This window comes from Crinia signifera, chromosome 9, assembly GCF_055691185.1.
Source record: "Crinia signifera chromosome 9, ASM5569118v1, whole genome shotgun sequence".
NCBI classification, from domain to species: Eukaryota; Metazoa; Chordata; class Amphibia; order Anura; family Myobatrachidae; genus Crinia; species Crinia signifera.
The window spans coordinates 168,692,316-168,715,938 of record NC_139225.1 but is presented as its reverse complement, the minus strand read 5'-3'; the positions used below and the strand labels follow the sequence as shown (position 1 = coordinate 168,715,938).

The window sequence follows — 23,623 nt, the reverse complement described above, 5'->3', positions numbered from 1 at the left end:
GAACAGCCAGAGAACGGAATTATTGCAGTAATTCTATTGGTCGCAAGATGGAGACGGACGTCTTGAGCAATAGATGGTTAATTTGCTCATATATCTTGAAAGATCTCTTCTCCGATCACTAGGAGGCACAGCATACAGAGCTTACAGCAGGGCTCGCCAAATGCCGAGGGCCAGGTCGCCATGGCGACCAGATTCTGCTTCCTGGCGAGCAGATTTTTTTAAATGGAGGAAGCAGAATCTAGTCGTGGGCAGACTAACAGCAGCGCTGGCCACGCTGAGTGTAGCGTTCCTGTTAGGTTGATTTGCGGGGCGCCGTTTTCATTGGTGCGGCCCTGCCCTGTCGCTGACAGGCTAAGCGACAGAGGGGCGGGATGCGGCTGTCAGAGCTGTGCTGACAGCCGCTCTCATTACAGGTCAGCGCGGCAGGGGCGGGACACGGCAGGTAGTCCAGAGTGACACGCTGCCAAACAGAGCAGCGTGTAAACTCCCGCATCCACCACCCCCCAGCGCGGCGATATGCGGCTAGTACCACTGGCTGGCACGCTGCTAAATTCTCAGAGCAGCTTGTAAGCTCCTTCATTCACACCCCCCCCCTGCACTGACAGGCAGGTGGTGCGCCTGGATCTGGCTGACCCCGGCTCCGTGTTTTTCACGTGTGACTGTGCCTCCGGCCCAGCTTGTCCTTCTACCCTCTGAAATCTCTGTCTGCAAGGTGAGCCTCAGCCAACCTATGCCCAGGCCAGATATACTGTACACATGTCTATGTGTGACAGGGGGCACTTCCAATTTAAGTTCCAGCATAGTGGGTTGGGGGATTATAGCGATTGACGGGATGGAGGGTCCCAGAGATAGCTATCAAGGTATTGGACCCTAAGCTTTCTGTTACCAGCCCTGCTTCCAGGTACAAACCCTGCCCTATACCTTTATCCCAGACACCTTTCTTCCAGTGCATAACGAATCAAGATGATGTACCAAAAGGATGAGTTCAATTTCCTTAGAATATATAACTTCCAGCAAGGATGGAGATCATTGGATTATCTCCTGGACATGTTTACATAAAGAAACACAAATGTCTGTGCATGGATCCTTCACACATCACATACACAAGTTTCCATACTAACACCTTTACACGGGAACTACAGACACAAATCCTGCTAACCTGCTGGGCAGTGGCCACTCACAGACATTCTGTTAGCAAAAGGGCTGTTTAGCACCTAATTCCGGGGGTTATTCTAGTTCATTCTTTCTGACAAAATCCTTCTTAGATGGACAAAACCATGTGCACTGCAGGTGGGGCAGATGTTACTTGTGCAGAGAGAGTTAGATTTGGGTGGGGTTTTTTTTCAAAGTGAGATCTATATTGCAGTGTAAAATCATGCAGTCAGTATTATCTCTGCACAGAAACAATATAACTCACCCAAATCTAATTCTATCTGCACATTTTACATCTGCCCCCCTGCAGTGCACATGGTTTTGTCCATCTAAGAAGGATTTTGTCAAAAAGAATGAACTAGAATAAACCCCTCCCTTATCACAGGGATTTCTTCCTTAAGTAATTTTTAAAGTGCATTTTCACATTTAAAATACATTTAACTGACACTTTAAACATCATAGGGAGCAGTGTTCGCGAAAACCACCCAAAAAGTGGGTCCCGGGGACCCTTCACTTCTAAAAATTGGGGTCCTACCGGACCTTTTCTGGGTCCTAACGGAATAAAGCCTCCTCTCCCCTTCTCCCCAGCATGGCACATGTGGGTTGGTTGGGGGGGTAAGTATCAATTGGCCCACTTGCATAAATGTACATGTATACTAGAAACTATATCAACCTGAAAACGGGGTCAGTGCGCTAAAAATTTAGGGCATGTTTTTTTGGGGGAAGTGGTGTGGTCACATAGTAGTACACATTATAGCACACACTGTAATGCACAGTACACATTATAGCACACACCGTTGGCCCACTCGCATAAAGGTACATGTATACTAGAAACTATATAAACCTGAAAACAGGGACAGTGCGCGCCGAAGGCGCGCGCTAAAAATTTAGGGCATGTTTTTTTTTGGGGAAGTGGTGTGGTCACATAGTAGTACACATTATAGCACACACTGTAATGCCCAGTACACATTATAGCACACACCGTAATGCCCAGTACACATTATAGCACACACCGTAATGCCCAGTACACATTATAGCACACACCGTTGGCCCACTCGCATAAAGATACAAGTATACTAGAAACTATATAAACCCGAAAACAGGGACAGTGCGCGCCGGAGGCGCGCTCTAAAAATTATGGGCATTTTTTTGGGGGGAAGTGGTGTGGTCACATAGTAGTACACATTATAGCACACACAGTTATGCCCAGTACACATTATAGCACACACCGTAATGCCCAGTACACATTATAGCACACACCGTAATGCCCAGTACACATTATAGCGCACACACCGTAATGCCCAGTACACATTATAGCACACACCGTAATGCCCAGTACACATTATAGCACACACCGTAATGCCCAGTACACATTATAGCACACACAGTTATGCCCAGTACACATTACAGCACACAGTTATGCCCAGTACACATTATAGCACACACCGATATGCCCAGTATGTATTATAGCAAATAAGTGCTGCTTACCTACATGCTTGTTGCCAGGGGTTACATGCTCCTTGCAGGGGTTACATGCTGCTTGCAGGGGTTACATTCTGGTTGGCGCAGGGGGGGGGGGGGGTGTTATTCTGGTTGCCAGGGGGGTGTTATTCTGGTTGCCAGGGGGGTGGGGGTTATTCTGGTTGCCACAAGGGTGGGGGCGCATTTGTTGCACGCTGCCCGGGGGGCTGGTAAAGCTGATGAAAGAGTAGGTGAGCGGGCTGTCTGCGAGGCAGGGGGACTGGATGTGGCTGGAAGAGCTGAAACGCTGCTTTGAGTTGAGCAGCGTGTCAGCTCTTCCAGCCACATCCAGTCCCCCACTGGGCTGACAGCCCGCTCACCTCCTTATGCCGAGAGTGGCTGTCAGTTGTTACAGCCATCCCGTCCCCCGCTCTCAGCAGCAGAATGAACGGGGGGCGGCAGAAGGATACACAGACACTGACCGCGCCGCGGTGAACTTGCTCTCACAAAATATGGCAGGGCGCGCGGCTTTAGTAACTGCAGGGCGCGCACCTGCAATGATTGGCTGCCGGGCGGCCACTGTGTAATGATTGGGTCCCGGCGCTGCCGCTGCTGTGATTGGCTAACGGCGGCTCACAGGCGCAGCTCAGCGCGTCCTCGGGGACCCCTTCAGTTTTACAAACTGAGTCCCCGGTGGCCGTTTCAGGGTAAAATACGCGCTATAGCGCGTATTTGCGAACCCTGGGGAGCCTGTGCTTCAGACACCACATGACACTGCAGCTGTGGACCCTCAGTCCCAGCTCAGTGCTTCACATATATATTAATACATTTAAAATATCTTTATTTAACCCATTTTGCCCAGCTCTGGACTCCTGCTGCAGGGGTGCATTATTACAGTACAGGCAAGTAGTCCCCATAGAGCACATCCATGTATATAATACACTATGCCTGCATTATTACAGTACAGGTAAGTAGTCCCCATACAGCACATCCATTTATATAATACACTACGCCTGCATTATTACAGTACAGGTAAGTAGTCCACATACAGCACATACATGTATATATTACACTACGCCTGCATTATTACAGTACAGGCAAGTAGTCCCCATACAGCACATGCATGTATATAATACACTACGCCTGCATTATTACAGTACTGGCAAGTAGTCCCCATACAGCACAAACATGTATATAATACACTATGCCTGCATTATTACAGTACAGGTAAGTAGTCCCCATACAGCACAAACATGTATATAATACACTATGCCTGCATTATTACAGTACAGGTAAGTAGTCCTCATACAGCACATACATGTATAGAATACACTACACCTGCATTATTACAGTACAGGTAAGTAGTCCCCATACAGCACAAACATGTATATAATACACTATGCCTGCATTATTACAGTACAGGTAAGTAGTCCCCATAGAGCACATCCATGTATATAATACACTATGCCTGCATTATTACAGTACAGGTAAGTAGTCCTCATACAGCACATACATGTATAGAATACACTACACCTGCATTATTACAGTACAGGTATGTAGTCCCCATACAGCACATCCATGTATATAATACACTACGCCTGCATTATTACAGTACAGGTAAGTAGTCCCCATAGAACATATACATGTATATAATACACTACGCCTGCATTATTACAGTACAGGTAAGTAGTCCCCATACAGCACATCCATGTATATAATACACTACGCCTGCATTATTACAGTACAGGTAAGTAGTCCCCATACAGCACATCCATGTACTGTATATAATACACTACGACTGCATTATTACAGTACAGGTAAGTAGTCCCCATACAGCACATCCATGTATATAATACACTACGCCTGCATTATTATAGTAAAAGGTAAGTAGTCCCCATACAGCACATCCATTTATATAATACACTACGCGTGCATTATTACAGTACAGGTAAGTAGTCCCCATAGAACACATACATGTATATAATACACTACGCCTGCATTATTACAGTACAGGTAAGTAGTCCCCATAGAGCACATCCATGTATATAATACACTATGCCTGCATTATTACAGTACAGGCAAGTAGTCCCCATACAGCACATACATGTATATATTACACTACGCCTGCATTATTACAGTACAGGTAAGTAGTCCCCATAGAGCACATCCATGTATAGAATACACTACGCCGGCATTATTACAGTACAGGTAAGTAGTCCCCATAGAACACATACATGTATATAATACACTACGCCTGCATTATTACAGTACAGGTAAGTAGTCCACATACAGCACATACATGTATATAATACACTACGCCTGCATTATTACAGTACAGGTAAGTAGTCCCCATACAGCACATCCATGTATATAATACACTACGCCTGCATTATTACAGTACAGGTAAGTAGTCCTCATACAGCACATACATGTATATAATACACTACGCCTGCATTATTACAGTACAGGTAAGTAGTCCCCATAGAGCACATCCATGTATATAATACACTATGCCTGCATTATTACAGTACAGGCAAGTAGTCCCCATACAGCACATACATGTATATATTACACTACGCCTGCATTATTACAGTACAGGTAAGTAGTCCCCATAGAACACATACATGTATATATTACACTACGCCTGCATTATTACAGTACAGGTAAGTAGTCCCCATACAGCACATAAATGTATATATTACACTACGCCTGCATTATTACAGTACAGGTAAGTAGTCCCCATAGAACATATACATGTATATAATACACTACACCTGCATTATTACAGTACAGGCAAGTAGTCCCCATACAGCACATCCATGTATATATTACACTACGCCTGCATTATTACAGTACAGGTAAGTAGTCCCCATACAGCACATCCATGTATATAATACACTACGCCTGCATTATTACAGAACAGGTAAGTAGTCCCCATAGAACACATACATGTATATATTACACTACGCCTGCATTATTACAGTACAGGCAAGTAGTCCCCATACAGCACATCCATGTATATAATACACTACGCCTGCATTATTACAGTACAGGTAAGTAGTCCCCATACAGCACATACATGTATATAAAACACTACGCCTGCATTATTACAGTACAGGTAAGTAGTCCTCATACAGCACATCCATGTATATAATACACTATGCTTGCATTATTACAGTACAGGTAAGTAGTCCCCATACAGCACATACATGTATATATTACACTACGCCTGCATTATTACAGTACAGGTAAGTAGTCCCCATACAGCACATACATGTATATATTACACTACGCCTGCATTATTACAGTACAGGTAAGTAGTCCCCATAGAACACATACATGTATATATTACACTACGCCTGCATTATTACAGTACAGGTAAGTAGTCCCCATACAGCACATCCATGTATATAATACACTACGCCTGCATTATTACAGTACAGGTAAGTAGTCCCCATACAGCACATACATGTATATAATACACTACGCCTGCATTATTACAGTACAGGTAAGTAGTCCCCATACAGCACATACATGTATATAATACACTACGCCTGCATTATTACAGTACAGGCAAGTAGTCCCCATACAGCACATACATGTATATAATACACTACGCCTGCATTATTACAGTACAGGCAAGTAGTCCCCATAGAGCACATCCATGTATATAATACACTACGCCTGCATTATTACAGTACAGGTAAGTAGTCCCCATACAGCACATCCATGTATATAATACACTACGCCTGCATTATTACAGTACAGGTAAGTAGTCCCCATACAGCACATACATGTATATAATACACTACGCCTGCATTATTACAGTACAGGTAAGTAGTCCCCATACAGCACATACATGTATATAATACACTACGCCTGCATTATTATAGTAAAAGGTAAGTAGTCCCCATACAGCACATACATGTATATAATACACTACGCGTGCATTATTACAGTACAGGTAAGTAGTCCCCATACAGCACATACATGTATATAATACACTACACCTGCATTATTACAGTACAGGCAAGTAGTCCCCATACAGCACATCCATGTATATAATACACTACGCCTGCATTATTATAGTACAGGTAAGTAGTCCTCATACAGCACATCCATGTATATAATACACTACACCTGCATTATTACAGTACAGGCAAGTAGTCCCCATACAGCACATCCATGTATATAATACACTACGCCTGCATTATTATAGTACAGGTAAGTAGTCCTCATACAGCACATCCATGTATATAATACACTACGCCTGCATTATTACAGTACAGGTAAGTAGTCCCCATACAGCACATACATGTATATAATACACTACGCCTGCATTATTACAGTACAGGTAAGTAGTCCCCATACAGCACATACATGTATATAATACACTACGCCTGCATTATTACAGTACAGGTAAGTAGTCCCCATACAGCACATCCATGTATATAATACACTACGCCTGCATTATTACAGTACAGGTAAGTAGTCCTCATACAGCACATACATGTATATATTACACTACGCCTGCATTATTACAGTACAGGCAAGTAGTCCCCATACAGCACATACATGTATATAATACACTACGCCTGCATTATTACAGTACAGGCAAGTAGTCCCCATAGAGCACATCCATGTATATAATACACTACGCCTGCATTATTATAGTAAAAGGTAAGTAGTCCCCATACAGCACATACATGTATATAATACACTACGCCTGCATTATTACAGTACAGGCAAGTAGTCCCCATAGAGCACATACATGTATATATTACACTACGCCTGCATTATTACAGTACAGGTAAGTAGTCCCCATAGAACACATACATGTATATATTACACTACGCCTGCATTATTACAGTACAGGTAAGTAGTCCCCATACAGCACATACATGTATATATTACACTACGCCTGCATTATTACAGTACAGGTAAGTAGTCCCCATAGAACATATACATAATACACTACACCTGCATTATTACAGTACAGGTAAGTAGTCCCCATAGAGCACATCCATGTATATATTACACTACGCCTGCATTATTACAGTACAGGCAAGTAGTCCCCATACAGCACATCCATGTATATATTACACTACGCCTGCATTATTACAGTACAGGCAAGTAGTCCCCATACAGCACATCCATGTATATAATACACTACAGGTAAGTAGTCCCCATACAGCACATCCATGTATATAATACACTACGCCTGCATTATTACAGAACAGGTAAGTAGTCCCCATAGAACACATACATGTATATATTACACTACGCCTGCATTATTACAGTACAGGCAAGTAGTCCCCATACAGCACATCCATGTATATAATACACTACGCCTGCATTATTACAGTACAGGTAAGTAGTCCCCATACAGCACAAACATGTATATAATACACTACGCCTGCATTATTACAGTACAGGTAAGTAGTCCTCATACAGCACATCCATTTATATAATACACTACGCCTGCATTATTACAGTACAGGTAAGTAGTCCCCATACAGCACATACATGTATATATTACACTACGCGTGCATTATTACAGTACAGGTAAGTAGTCCCCATACAGCACATACATGTATATAATACACTATGCCTGCATTATTACAGTACAGGTAAGTAGTCCCCATACAGCACATACATGTATATAATACACTACGCCTGCATTATTACAGTACAGGTAAGTAGTCCCCATACAGCACATACATGTATATAATACACTACACCTGCATTATTACAGTACAGGTAAGTAGTCCCCATACAGCACATACATGTATATAATACACTACGCCTGCATTATTACAGTACAGGTAAGTAGTCCCCATACATCACATACATGTATATAATACACTACACCTGCATTATTACAGTACAGGCAAGTAGTCCCCATACAGCACATACATGTATATAATACACTACGCCTGCATTATTACAGTACAGGTAAGTAGTCCCCCCCATACAGCACATCCATGTATATAATACACTATGCCTGCATTATTACAGTACAGGTAAGTAGTCCTCATACAGCACATACATGTATATATTACACTACGCCTGCATTATTACAGTACAGGTAAGTAGTCCCCATACAGCACATACATGTATATATTACACTACGCCTGCATTATTACAGTACAGGCAAGTAGTCCCCATACAGCACATCCATGTATATAATACACTACGCCTGCATTATTACAGTACAGGTAAGTAGTCCCCATAGAGCACATACATGTATATAATACACTACACCTGCATTATTACAGTACAGGTAAGTAGTCCCCATACAGCACATACATGTATATAATACACTACACCTGCATTATTACAGTACAGGTAAGTAGTCCCCATACAGCACATACATGTATATAATACACTACGCCTGCATTATTACAGTACAGGTAAGTAGTCCCCATACAGCACATCCATGTATATAATACACTACGCCTGCATTATTACAGTACAGGTAAGTAGTCCTCATACAGCACATACATGTATATATTACACTACGCCTGCATTATTACAGTACAGGTAAGTAGTCCCCATACAGCACATACATGTATATATTACACTACGCCTGCATTATTACAGTACAGGTAAGTAGTCCCCATACAGCACATCCATGTATATAATACACTACGCCTGCATTATTACAGTACAGGTAAGTAGTCCTCATACAGCACATGCATGTATATAATACACTACACCTGCATTATTACAGTACAGGTAAGTAGTCCCCATAGAACACATACATGTATATAATACACTACGCCTGCATTATTACAGTACAGGTATGGAGCTCCCATACAGTACATACATGTTTATAATACACTACGCCTGCATTATTATGATACAGGTAAGTACTGTAGCCCCCATAGAGCCTCCACACCTGTGCTCTCTCCCTGATAGTCCCTGTATCCCCAGCTCACAGCCGGCCTCACCTCTGCTCTCTCCCTGATAGTCCCTGTATCCCCAGCTCACAGCCGGCCTCACCTCTATCATCTGACAGTCTTATTGTTTCCAGTGGAAGTCTACAAATTTGGTTAATTTTGACTATAATAATAGAAATATGATATTTTTAACTTATAAATACCTTTTGTTATGATTAGAGGCTCCGGAAACACAGTTGCGCTTGCCCAGCAATCCTAAAGCCTCCTGCATTCAAAACCTTTACCTATAGCAGCCGCCTTTCCCAGGAGAATTAGGTCCTCCCGGTACTCCGATGCCCTCAGGTCTTAGTATTGACAAAGCTGCTGGTGGAGGCTGGGCAAGACAAGGTGAGACAGAACCGGATCCTCACCATGAAAACAAGGAAACCTCTGTTAACTCAGGTAAAAGGCAATTAATGCAACAATGCACAGGATGTAATAATAATAATACTAATAAATGCAACAATGCACAGGATGTAATAATAATAATACTAATAAATGCAACAATGCACAGGATGTAATAATAATAATACTAATAAATGCAAAAATGCACAGGATGTAATAATACTAATAAATGCAACAATGCACAGGATGTAATAATACTAATAATAAATGCAACAATGCACAGGATGTAGTAATAATAATAATAAATGCAACAATGCACAGGATGTAGTAATAATAATAATAAATGCAACAATGCACAAGGTGTAATAATGACAAGAATGGATGGTAAATGCAACAATGGACAGGATGTAATAATAATAATAAATGCAACAATGCACAAGGTGAAATGATAACCAGAATGGTGAATGCAACTATGCACAAGGGCCCTTATTCAGATCTGATCGCAGTACAAATTTGTTCTCAAAATGTGCAAAACCATGTGCACTGCAGATGGGGCAGATGAAACGTGCAGAGAGAGTTACATTTGGGTGGGGTGTGTTGAAACTGAAATCTAAATTGCAGTGTAAAGATAATGCAGTCAGTATTTACCCTGCACAGAAACAAAATAACTCACACAAATCTAACTTTCTCTGCACATGTTACATCTGCCCCACCTGCAGTGCACACATGGTTTTGCCCATTTTGAGAACAAATTTGTACTGTGTACTGAATAAGGGCCAAGGTGTAATGATAACCAGAATGCAACAATGCACAAGGTGTAATAATAAGTAACGAGGAATAAGGAACTAATTTCTAACTTCGCTATAGCAAGGCTGGCAACCACCAGAGACACAGAATAACAGGCTCCAGCAAGGTAACAGGACCGAATGCAGGGAAAACCTAGAACTGGCGAACCAATAGGGAAGCCCTTCTGGGCCAGTAATCAAAGTGATTGGAAAGGTGTGATAATTAGCGGCCGTCCACAGCCCACAGCGTCCCTGTTGTGCGAGCAACACCTGGAGCTTCCTCCATCTCCTAGCGACGGCAGGAAGCTCACCGCAGCAGGGAGAGACAAACTACGCTGGCTGCCTAGCAACCGCTCAGACACTCGCCTAGACAGCGTGGCGTCTGATGCAACTGCGGCCCCTTTGCTGGAGCTCCGGACACAGCAGCATCCCAGGCAGCAACAGCGGCACCACGGCCCCAAATCTCTGGAGTGTGACAAGTGAAGCTCCCACCTGGACTGCACATAACTGACAGACTACAATCTCTTATATATTTAGCCAGATCTGTCACTCATCCCCTGTGTAGCTAACTCTCCCGCCCAGCTGGATACACAAACCCGCCCCCCCCCCCCAGAGAAAAGTGTTCTATGTGTATAACGTTCTACACATCCCACCCACTTGACATCACCTCCCCCGCCCAGCCACGGTTACAGTACACGCCCACCATCCACCATTCACCATTACTCCCGCACCCCGCCTCCCCTCTGCCAGTAAACCCCCCCTGGGACACCCATGACCCCCCTCCGGCGATTCGCGGGACCCCCGCAACCCCCCCCACGATTCGTGCCCCCCCTCCCCCCATTCGCGGGACCCAGGCGACTCCCCCTCTCCCGCGATTCGTAGGACCCCCGCGGCCCCCTCACTCCCGCGACCCCCTCCCTCCCGCGATACGCAGCACCCCCCTCCCGTGATTTGCAGACCCAAGCCCCCTCCCGCGATTCACGGAACCCCCCGCGGAGCCCCTCCCGCAATTTGCGACCCACCCTCCTGTGATTCGTGGCACCCCCATGATTCAGGGCACCACCGCACCCCCTCCCGTGCTTCGCTGCGCCCCCCTCCCGCGATTTACAAACCCCCGCCCCCTCCCGCGATTTACAAACCCCCCCTCCCGCGATTCGCGCGGCCCCCCCTGGAATCTGCATACCCCCTCCTGCGATTCACGGCACCCCCCGCACCCCCTCCTGCTATTTGCGGACCCCCTCCCGCGATTCACGGAACCCCACAGCACCTCAGGCGCCGCCTCCCACGATTCGCGACCCCCCGTGACACCCCCCCCCCCGTGATTCACACACCCCTCTCACGATTCACGGCACCCCTCGGAATTTGCATACCCCCTCCCGCGATTCACATTCGCCACATTCCCCTATCATGCTTTACCACCCAGCCTCCTGCTCTTATGCACCCTAACTCCCACCCAGTAGGAGGAGACACTGACTCAGGGGCACCGTCCTGTACTCCTGTGCTACCACGCTGGACCCTCACCCACTGGCAGAAGCTGCACAGTGTCCCCCACCCTCCTCTTTAGTCTCCCGTATGCCCACACACCCTTATCACTACCCAGCCTCCTGTTTTCCTGTGTTGTGACCTCCACCAGTGGGGAGCCGCTGACTCCAAAACACCCTACTATACTATTACACACACACCTAAACAACACGCACACCCCCACAAATGTCACTGTACCCTCCACACTATCAATGTACATCTTACTCTGTAACCGCTTTTTAATTAAACAAAACAATACACACCCCGTTCCATGTCATATGCTCTGTATTTAACACATTTCACCTATAACTCAAGTTGCAATACAGGCATCTTTCATACAATTCTAACCATATTTCTCACAATACAAATGTTCAAAAAAATTAAGGGGGCGCAGCCCCCTACGCCGGTGTGAAGAGCGCCCGTAGGGCGCGATGAATCACCTAGTAGCATAATATAATCAGTATATGCATCCTCTATACATATCGTAAGAATGCTTTTTAATCATCGGAGCTTGTATGTTTCACACTGGGAATGAGCGAGGTCTGCTCGCAAGTCACATGACTCACCTGTTCTCTTTTCCATTGTGGAGGAGAGAATGGCGCTCAGAACCATGGCGATCTGTGCAAACATACGTGTTCCTTCGGCCCATCACTCCGGGAGGCGTGTTTATCTGATAATAACATACATAATGGTATAAGTCACAGGCACATCATTATAATACCATGGTCAAAATGTGTGAGCTTGAATGAGTGTGCCCCCCCCTTAAGTGTGTCTCTAACCCCATCGCCATGACTGCCTCTGCCCTCTGTCCCCCCAAGTGTGTCTCTAACCCTCATCTCCATGACTGTCTCTGCCCCCAAGTGTGTCTCTAACCCCCACCGCCATGACTGCCTCTGCCCCCCCTTAAGTGTGTCTCTAACCCCATCTCCATGACTGCCTCTGCCCTCTGTCCCCCCCAGTGTGTCTCTAACCCTCATCTCCATGACTGCCTCTGCCCCCAAGTGTGTCTCTAACCCCCACCGCCATGACTGCCTCTGCCCTCTGTCCCCCCAAGTGGGTCTCTAACCCCATTGCCATGACTGCCTCTGCCCTCTGTCCCCCCAAGTGTGTCTCTAGCCCTCATCTCCATGACTGCCTCTGCCCCCCCTTAAGTGGGTCTCTAACCCTCATCTCCATGACTGACTCTGCCCTCTGTCCCCCCAAGTGTGTCTCTAACCCTCATCTCCATGACTGCCTCTGCCCCCCCAAGTGTGTCTCTAACCCTCATCTCCATGACTGCCTCTGCCCTCTGCCCCCCTTAAGTGGGTCTCTAACCCCATCGCCATGACTGCCTCTGCCCCCCCAAGTGTGTCTCTAACCCTCATCTCCATGACTGCCTCTGCCCCCCCCCCCCAAGTGTGTCTCTAACCCCCACCGCCATGACTGCCCCCCCCAAGTGTGTCTCTAACCCCCACCGCCATGACTGCCCCCCAAGTGTGTCTCTAACCCCCACCGCCATGATTGCCTCTGCCCCCCAAGTGTGTCTCTAACCCCCACTGCCATGACTGCCTCTGCCCCCCCCAAGTGTGTCTCTAACCCCCACCGCCATGACTGCCTCTGCCCCCCCCAAGTGTGTCTCTAACCCCCACCGCCATGACTGCCCCCCCCAAGTGTGTCTCTAACCCCCACCGCCATGACTGCCCCCCCCAAGTGTGTCTCTAACCCCCACCGCCATGACTGCCCCCCCCCAAGTGTGTCTCTAACCCTCACCGCTATGACTGCTCCCCCAAGTGTGTCTCTAACCCCCACCGCCATGACTGCCTCTGCCCCCCCCAAGTGTGTCTGTAACCCCCACCGCCATGACTGCCCCCCCCCCCCCCAAGTGTGCCTGTAACATCCATTTCCGTGACTGCCTCTGCCCCCCCAAGTGTGCCTCTAACCCCCATCTCCCTGACTGCCTCTGAGCCCCCCCCCCCCCCAAGTTTGGCCCACCGCCATGACTGCATCTGCCCCTGCCTCCCCAAGTATGCCTCTAATGCTGTGTACACACTTGTACAATCTGCATGAGATCCAGATGAGATTTTGGCTATATAGTCAAAATCTCATCTGGATCTCATGCAGATTGTATGGGTTTTATCCCAAGCGATCCAGATGCGTTCAAGATGCGCGCTCCCATATCTCAGCCAGAAAGTCTTGGCTGCCCTGTCTATATAGTGCATAAGGGCTTTATCCCAAGCGATCCAGATGCGTTCAAGATGCGCGCTCCCATAGCTCAGCCAGAAAGTCTTGGCTGCATACACTATATAGTCTTAATTGTATGCAGAGAGTCTAAATTGTAATCTCATCTGGATCATATGCAGATTGTACAAGTGTGTACACAGCATAACCCCCTCATCTCCATGACTGCCACTGCCTCCCCAACTGTTTTCCCGTTCTCTTCAAGATATTTCAAATGGAACCTTAATAAATTAAAATAACAATAGTTTTGAAACTTTAAAGCACAATGCAAAATAAAATACAATGTACATTTATTTTTAGATGGTAACAGAGGAATAAACTTGTAGTAATGTGGTCATGCCAGCAGAGGTCACTGTAGTAGTGGGATAGAGGCCTCATGTTACTGATCATGTGTAACCAGGCTACTGAATATGGAGTGTCACATACTTGCCTACCTGACCCTCTCCATAAGGGAGAAAATGCTCTGTTCTTCGGCTTCCCTGGTAATGTATGATTGTCACCACAGGTGCTGGCACCTTTCTTATCAGTTACCTAGCTCCCCACAGGTGCTGGCAATCATACATTATCCATACCTCCCAGCATGCCCCTCTCCAGGAGGACACAATGCTCTGTTCCTGCACTTCCCTGGTAATGTATGATTGCCAGCACCTGTGGTGACACCTTTCTTATCAGTTACCTAGCTCCCCACAGGTGCTGGCAATCCTACATTATCCATACCTCCCAGCATGCCCCTCTCCAGGAGGACACACTGCTCTGTTCCTGGGCTTCCCTGGTAATGTATGATTGCCAGCACCTGTGGTGACACCTTTCTTATCAGTTACCTAGCTCCCCACAGGTGCTGGCAATCATACATTATCCATACCTCCCAGCATGCCCCTCTCCAGGAGGACACAATGCTCTGTTTCTGGGCTTCCCTGGTAATATATGATTGCCAGCACCTGTGGTGACACCTTTCTTATCACTTACCTAGCTCCCCACAGGTGCTGGCAATCATACATTATCCATACCTCCCAGCATGCCCCTCTCCAGGAGGACACAATGCTCTGTTCCTGGGCTTCCCTGGTAATGTAGGATTGCCAGCACCTGTGGTGACACCTTCCTTATCAGTTACCTAGCTCCCCACAGGTGCTGGCAATCATACATTATCTATACCTCCAAGCATGCCCCTCTCCAGGAGGACACAATGCTCTGTTCCTTGGCTTCCCTGGTAATGTATGATTGCCAGCACCTGTGGGGACACCTTTATTATCAGTTACCTAGCTCTCCACAGGTGCTGGCAATCCTACATTATCCATACCTCCCAGCATGCCCCTCTCCAGGAGGACACAATGCTCTGATCCTGGGCTTCCCTGGTAATGTATGATTGCCAGCACCTGTGGTGACACCTTTCTTATCAGTTACCTAGCTCCCCACAGGTGCTGGCAATCATACATTATCCATACCTCCCAGCATGCCCCTCTCCAGGAGGACACAATGCTCTGCTCCTGGGCTTCCCTGGTAATGTATGATTGCCAGCACCTGTGGTGACACCTTTCTTATCAATTACCCAGCTCCCCACAGGTGCTGGCAATCATACATTATCCATACCTCCCAGCATGCCCCTCTCCAGGAGGACACAATGCTCTGCTCCTGGGCTTCCCTGGTAATGTATGATTGCCAGCACCTGTGGTGACACCTTTCTTATCAATTACCCAGCTCCCCACAGGTGCTGACAATCATACATTATCCATACCTCCCAGCATGCACCTCTCCAGGAGGACACAGTGCTCTGTTCCTGGGCTTCCCTGGTAATGTATGATTGCCAGCACCTGTGGTGACACTTTTCTTATCAGTTACCTAGCTCCCCACAGGTGCTGGCAATCATACACTATCCATACCTCCCAGCATGCCCCTCTCCAGGAGGACACAAAGCTCTGTTCCTGGGCTTTCCTGGTAATGTATGATTGCCAGCACCTGTGGTGACACCTTTCTTATCAATTAACCAGCTCACCACAGGTGCTGGCAATCATACAGTACCAGGGAAGTATCAGCTAACATCTCTGTTTGCTAAGGACAACTTCTCCACTTCCACATCAGAGGGTATATATGAGGTCACTGTGAACACTGAAGCGAAGGCTGGATCTCCAGCAGAGGAAGATGCGCACATGTCGGCAAACGTGTGATTAATGGGGATTTCCAGGGGGCATGTTCCCTCACTCCACCCACTATCATCATCAGCTAGTAGACCAGATCTCCTGCCAACATTCGCTAAATCATCCGTCTCTAGGTGGTCTGCAAAACATGAACTATTGGGGGTCCTGCGGCCGGAGCCTGACAAACACTGACATCTACAGTACCAATGGCCTACACACAAACTGGTCTAACAAGGATAATGGGCCCATTCCGAAACATGTCAGGTACCCAGCAGTTACCATCCCAGTCAGCCTCATGGACTGGCCTTAGGGATCACGACACTAAGCGCCCCTCCATCACGGACCGACCTTAGGAATCCCGACACTAAGCGTCCCTCCCTCACGGACTGACCTTGGGGACCCGACACTAAGCTCCCCTCCCGCACGGACTGGTCTTGGGGATCCCGACACGAACCGCCCCTCCCTCACGGACTGACCTTGGGGATCCTGACATGAAGCGCCCGTCCCTCACGGACTGACCTTGGGGATCCCGACACTAAGCGTCCCTCCCTAACGGACTGACCTTGGGGACCAGACACTAAGCTCCCCTCCCGCACGGACTGGTCTTGGGGATCCCGACACGAAGCGCCCCTCCGTCACGGACCGACCTTAGGAATCCCGACACTAAGCTCCCCTCCCGCACGGACTGGTCTTGGGGATCCCGACACGAAGCGTCCCTCCCTCACGGACTGACCGTGGGGATCCCGACACTAAGCGTCCCTCCGTCACGGACTGGTCTTGGGGATCCCGACACGAAGCGCCCCTCCCTCACGGACTGACCTTGGGGATCCTGACACGAACCCTCATCTCCATGACTGCCTCTGCCCCCCCCCCCCCCAAGTGTGTCTCTAACCCCCACTGCCATGACTGCCCCCCCCAAGTGTGTCTCTAACCCCCACCGCCATGACTGCCTCTGCCCCCCCCCAAGTGTGTCTCTAACCCCCACCGCCATGACTGCCTCTGCCCCCCCCAAGTGTGTCTCTAACCCCCACCGCTATGACTGCTCCCCAAGTGTGTCTCTAACCCCCACCGCCATGACTGCCTCTGCCCCCCCCCAAGTGTGTCTGTAACCCCCACCGCCATGACTGCCCCCCCCAAGTGTGCCTGTAACATCCATTTCCGTGACTGCCTCTGCCCCCCCAAGTGTGCCTCTAACCCCCATCTCCCTGACTGCCTCTGAGCCCCCCCCCCCATGTTTGGCTCTAACTCCCACCGCCATGACTGCATCTGCCCCTGCCTCCCCAAGTATGCCTCTAATGCTGTGTACACACTTGTACAATCTGCATGAGATCCAGATGAGATTTTGGCTATATAGTCAAAATCTCATCTGGATCTCATGCAGATTGTATGGGTTTTATCCCAAGCGATCCAGATGCGTTCAAGATGCGCGCTCCCATATCTCAGCCAGAAAGTCTTGGCTGCCCTGTCTATATAGTGCATAAGGGCTTTATCCCGAGCGATCCAGATGCGTTCAAGATGCGCGCTCCCATATCTCAGCCAGAAAGTCTTGGCTGCCCTGTCTATATAGTGCATAAGGGCTTTATCCCAAGCGATCCAGATGCGTTCAAGATGCGCGCTCCCATATCTCAGCCAGAAAGTCTTGGCTGCATACACTATATAGTCTTAATTGTATGCAGAGAGTCTAAATTGTAATCTCATCTGGATCATATGCAGATTGTACAAGTGTGTACACAGCATAACCCCCTCATCTCCATGACTGCCACTGCCTCCCCAACTGTTTTCCCGTTCTCTTCAAGATATTTCAAATGGAACCTTAATAAATTAAAATAACAATAGTTTTGAAACTTTAAAGCACAATGCAAAATAAAATACAATGTACAGTACATTTATTTTTAGATGGTAACAGAGGAATAAACTTGTAGTAATGTGGTCATGCCAGCAGAGGTCACTGTAGTAGTGGGATAGAGGCCTCATGTTACTGATCATGTGTAACCAGGCTACTGAATATGGAGTGTCACATACTTGCCTACCTGACCCTCTCCATAAGGGAGAAAATGCTCTGTTCTTCGGCTTCCCTGGTAATGTATGATTGTCACCACAGGTGCTGGCACCTTTCTTATCAGTTACCTAGCTCCCCACAGGTGCTGGCAATCATACATTATCCATACCTCCGAGCATGCCCCTCTCCAGGAGGACACAATGCTCTGTTCCTGTGCTTCCCTGGTAATGTATGATTGCCAGCACCTGTGGTGACACTTTTCTTATCAGTTACCTAGCTCCCCACAGGTGCTGGCAATCATACATTATCCATACCTCCCAGCATGCCCCTCTCCAGGAGGACACACTGCTCTGTTCCTGGGCTTCCCTGGTAATGTATGATTGCCAGCACCTGTGGTGACACCTTTCTTATCAATTACCCAGCTCCCCACAGGTGCTGGCAATCATATATTATCCATACCTCCCAGCATGCCCCTCTCCAAGAGGACACAATGCTCTGCTCCTGGGCTTCCCTGGTAATGTATGATTGCCAGCACCTGTGGTGACACTTTTCTTATCAGTTACCTAGCTCCCCACAGGTGCTGGCAATCATACACTATCCATACCTCCCAGCATGCCCCTCTCCAGGAGGACACAAAGCTCTGTTCCTGGGCTTTCCTGGTAATGTATGATTGCCAGCACCTGTGGGGACACCTTTCTTATCAGTTACCTAGCTCCCCACAGGTGCTGGCAATCATATATTATCCATACCTCCCAGCATGCCCCTCTCCAGGAGGACACAATGCTCTGTACCTGGACTTCCCTGGTAATGTATGATTGCCAGCACCTGTGGTGACACCTTTCTTATCAGTTACCTAGCTCCCCACAGGGGCTGGCAATCATACATTATCCATACCTCCCAGCATGCCCCTCTCCAGGAGGACACAATGCTCTGTTCCTGGGCTTCCCTGGTAATGTATGATTGCCAGCACCTGTGGTGACACCTTTCTTATCAATTAACCAGCTCACCACAGGTGCTGGCAATCCTACATTATCCATACCTCCCAGCATGCCCCTCTCCAGGAGGACACAATGCTCTGTTCCTGGGCTTCCCTGGTAATGTATGATTGCCAGCACCTGTGGTGACACCTTTCTTATCAATTAACCAGCTCACCACAGGTGCTGGCAATCATACAGTACCAGGGAAGTATCAGCTAACATCTCTGTTTGCTAAGGACAACTTCTCCACTTCCACATCAGAGGGTATATATGAGGTCACTGTGAACACTGAAGCGAAGGCTGGATCTCCAGCAGAGGAAGATGCGCACATGTCGGCAAACGTGTGATTAATGGGGATTTCCAGGGGGCATGTTCCCTCACTCCACCCACTATCATCATCAGCTAGTAGACCAGATCTCCTGCCAACATTCGCTAAATCATCCGTCTCTAGGTGGTCTGCAAAACATGAACTATTGGGGGTCCTGCGGCCGGAGCCTGACAAACACTGACATCTACAGTACCAATGGCCTACACACAAACTGGTCTAACAAGGATAATGGGCCCATTCCGAAACATGTCAGGTACCCAGCAGTTACCATCCCAGTCAGCCTCATGGACTGGCCTTAGGGATCACGACACTAAGCGCCCCTCCATCACGGACCGACCTTAGGAATCCCGACACTAAGCGTCCCTCCCTCACGGACTGACCTTGGGGACCCGACACTAAGCTCCCCTCCCGCACGGACTGGTCTTGGGGATCCCGACACGAACCGCCCCTCCCTCACGGACTGACCTTGGGGATCCTGACATGAAGCGCCCGTCCCTCACGGACTGACCTTGGTGATCCTGACACTAAGCGTCCCTCCCTCACGGACCGACCTTAGGAATCCCGACACTAAGCGTCCCTCCCTAACGGACTGACCTTGGGGACCAGACACTAAGCTCCCCTCCCGCACGGACTGGTCTTGGGGATCCCGACACGAAGCGCCCCTCCGTCACGGACCGACCTTAGGAATCCCGACACTAAGCTCCCCTCCCGCACGGACTGGTCTTGGGGATCCCGACACGAAGCGTCCCTCCCTCACGGACTGACCTTGGGGACCCGACACTAAGCTCCCCTCCCGCACGGACTGGTCTTGGGGATCCCGACACGAAGCGCCCCTCCCTCACGGACTGACCGTGGGGATCCCGACACTAAGCGTCCCTCCGTCACGGACTGGTCTTGGGGATCCCGACACGAAGCGCCCCTCCCTCACGGACTGACCTTGGGGATCCTGACACGAAGCGCCCCCCCCCCCTCACGGACTGGCCTTAGGGATCCCGACACAAAGCGCCTCTCCTTCACGGACTGACCTTAGGGATCCCAACACTAAGCGTCCCCCCCTCACGGACTGGCCTTAGGGATCCCTGGCCGTGCTCCACAGGCTGCTGTATCCTTATCAGCATACACACATGAAGCATACAAAGGTGGGAGGGGTTTGTACTCACCGTTGTGGGCGGGGCCTCTTTGCGTGGCTCTGGAATTTCGGCCTTGTTGGGGTTATGGGCATGGCTAACCATAGGGCTGGAAGGAGGGGGAGGCCGGCTACCCCCACCCACTGATCCGCTGCCCCTCCTGGGGGCAAGGCGCTCCCCAACCGTACCATCATCCACACCAGGGGGACTCCTCTTGGCTTGGGAGGGTGCTGGAGCAGGACCACCTGTAGGGAGAACAACAGTGTCACATATGTACAGGGAGAAGCCTAGATCTTCCTCCAAAGCGGTTCAGTCTACACCAACTCTGCCAGCTGTATTATCAAATACAGTCCTACAGGGAGGGCAGCATTGCTGGGGTAATGTCATCATCATCCATGTACAATTCCTATCAACATGGCGGGCAAATGCCCATAGGATACAACAGATAACCATCCATGACGCAGTTGGAGGAGATCCTAGTTCTGCGCAGAGAAGGTTAGGAATTAGACACCGTCCCATACACCCAGGTCACGCCTGGCGGATATCAGGAAGATGTATTTTGCCCCTATGATAGCTCTGCTACACACAAGGACACTCCATAGCTGGTAAACTGTCCTTATTCCACCTATGGGATATGTATCAAAGCTTGGAGAGAGATAAAGTACCAGCCAAGCCACTGCCATGTTGCAGGCTATGTCTGATTGGCTGATACTGTGTCACTCCCTCTCCAAGACTTGATAAATCTGCCCCTGTAGCTTTTATTTTCCCTAATATTTGCAGACATCCTATGGATCTTCCCAGGGCCGGATTAACAATGGGCCTGATGGAGCTACAGCTCCAGGCCCACTCTCCAAATAAGCCCATTTTGTAGCTGAGGGCCAGGGCTTTCCAACGAGCCTGGCCCAGCATTGCTAGCCTCCCGGGAACCGGAGTTACCGCCAGGCAAAGATGGAACGTTTTCCCCATAGGATAACATGGGACCAAAATTCCAACCCCACCCTGTTCCAACGGCTGCCAGTTCCCCCTCCGGCATCACAGAAGCTTGAGGTTAATCTCAAATCGCTGGGTCTTCAATCTGATACCAGGCTGGTCCATATGGGTTCATTGGTTCTAAAGATATTGCGGGTAAACCAATTATAACCAGCATGGTGTGTCAGTGTATCTCCGGGTGGTGGTGCACCTGTGGGGGGCGGTGCGTGTCCGGGTGATGGTGCGTCTCCCTGGTGATGTGTGTCAGTGTATCTCCGGGTGGTGGTGCACCTGTGGGGGGCGGTGCGTGTCCGGGTGATGGTGCGTCTCCCTGGTGATGGTGTGTCAGTGTATCTCCGGGTGGTGGTGCACCTGTGGGGGGCGGTGTGTGTCCGGGTGATGGTGCGTCTCCCTGGTGATGTGTGTCAGTGTATCTCCGGGTGGTGGTGCACCTGTGGGGGGCGGTGCGTGTCCGGGTGATGGTGCGTCTCCCTGGTGATGTGTGTCAGTGTATCTCCGGGTGGTGGTGCACCTGTGGGGGGCGGTGCGTGTCCGGGTGATGGTGCGTCTCCCTGGTGATGGTGTGTCAGTGTATCTCCGGGTGGTGGTGCACCTGTGGGGGGCGGTGTGTGTCCGGGTGATGGTGCGAGGGTCTGCCGCTAGAGCTATTCACGTCACCGCTCATCTTGCAGCCATTCCAAATGAAGTTATCCAAGTGAAAAGGATATGTTCTGGTCCATCAAAAAACTCAGGGATGTTATTCATGAAATATATGAGAAACTGCCCCAGATTCAATCTTTTCAAAACTGACAACTTGATCTACACCCTTCTGACACCTCTGTGAGTAGCACCCGCCCCTATAATATGGCCCTGATAAGCACCAGTTTGAAGGGGCTGTTAGCGCGTGTGTGTGTGTATAGATAGATGCGTGTTAGGGTTATGGTTATCAATTACCAAATGGCAGAGAGACTGAAAAGAAGAGAAATGTAATCCCCATCAGTATTTGGGGTGACTGCTCTTTGCCTTCTAGGCACACGGGTTGTGAAGGAACTCGGCAGGAGGTAGTCTCATCCCTCTTGGAGAACTGACCCCAGACTGGATGAAGGTGAGATCAGGGCTCTGTGGGGCCAGGTCATTGCTTCCAGGACTTCTTGTTGTTCTGTATGACATTAGTTGTATGTCTGGAGCCAGTCAGATGCTTCCATGATGATATGACATGATGGATAAGTTCCCACCTGTATTTCTCTGCATTTAGGAAACCATTAAACCTGACCAAACCCTGTAATGCAGCCACACAATTACAAGTGACCTCCACCATGTTGCCTGCAGACATTATGGTCCTGCTCTCCAGCCCTTCAAACCATCTCCTGTTATAGCCAAATATCTCATTGGGACTCATCAGCCCAGAGCACCTGCTGCCATCGTACTGCACTCAGTTCCTATGGTTTAATACATAGCTGAGTTGCGTTGCCTTGTTCCCACAACAAACGTATGGATTTTAGCTGCAGTCGTTCAATGAAGACCACATCCCCAAACAGTAGATGGGTGACCTGCATTTTGCCAGTTCTGAGCTGGTGGCAATGCTGGACAGTACGCATGATGTTTTTAATTGGTACTTTTTTTCCTAGCATGGCGCCCATCTCGTTGATTGTATGCCTTAAGTTTAAGG

At 48.6% G+C, this 23,623-nt stretch overlaps 1 protein-coding gene across 2 annotated transcripts in view; it reads right to left on the bottom strand.

Moving 5' to 3' along the window:
• Nucleotides 1–23,623, bottom strand: part of MARK4 (microtubule affinity regulating kinase 4) — a 141,796-nt gene that overhangs the window by 35,330 nt on the left and 82,843 nt on the right. For both annotated transcript variants that reach the window (XM_083160428.1, XM_083160429.1), the window contains exons 13-14: nucleotides 21,019–21,230; nucleotides 12,772–12,875 (exon numbers count right to left, since the gene is read on the bottom strand). In XM_083160428.1, coding sequence (XP_083016554.1) covers nucleotides 12,772–12,875; nucleotides 21,019–21,230 — 316 coding nt within the window. The remainder of the gene's footprint in view (nucleotides 1–12,771; nucleotides 12,876–21,018; nucleotides 21,231–23,623) is intronic.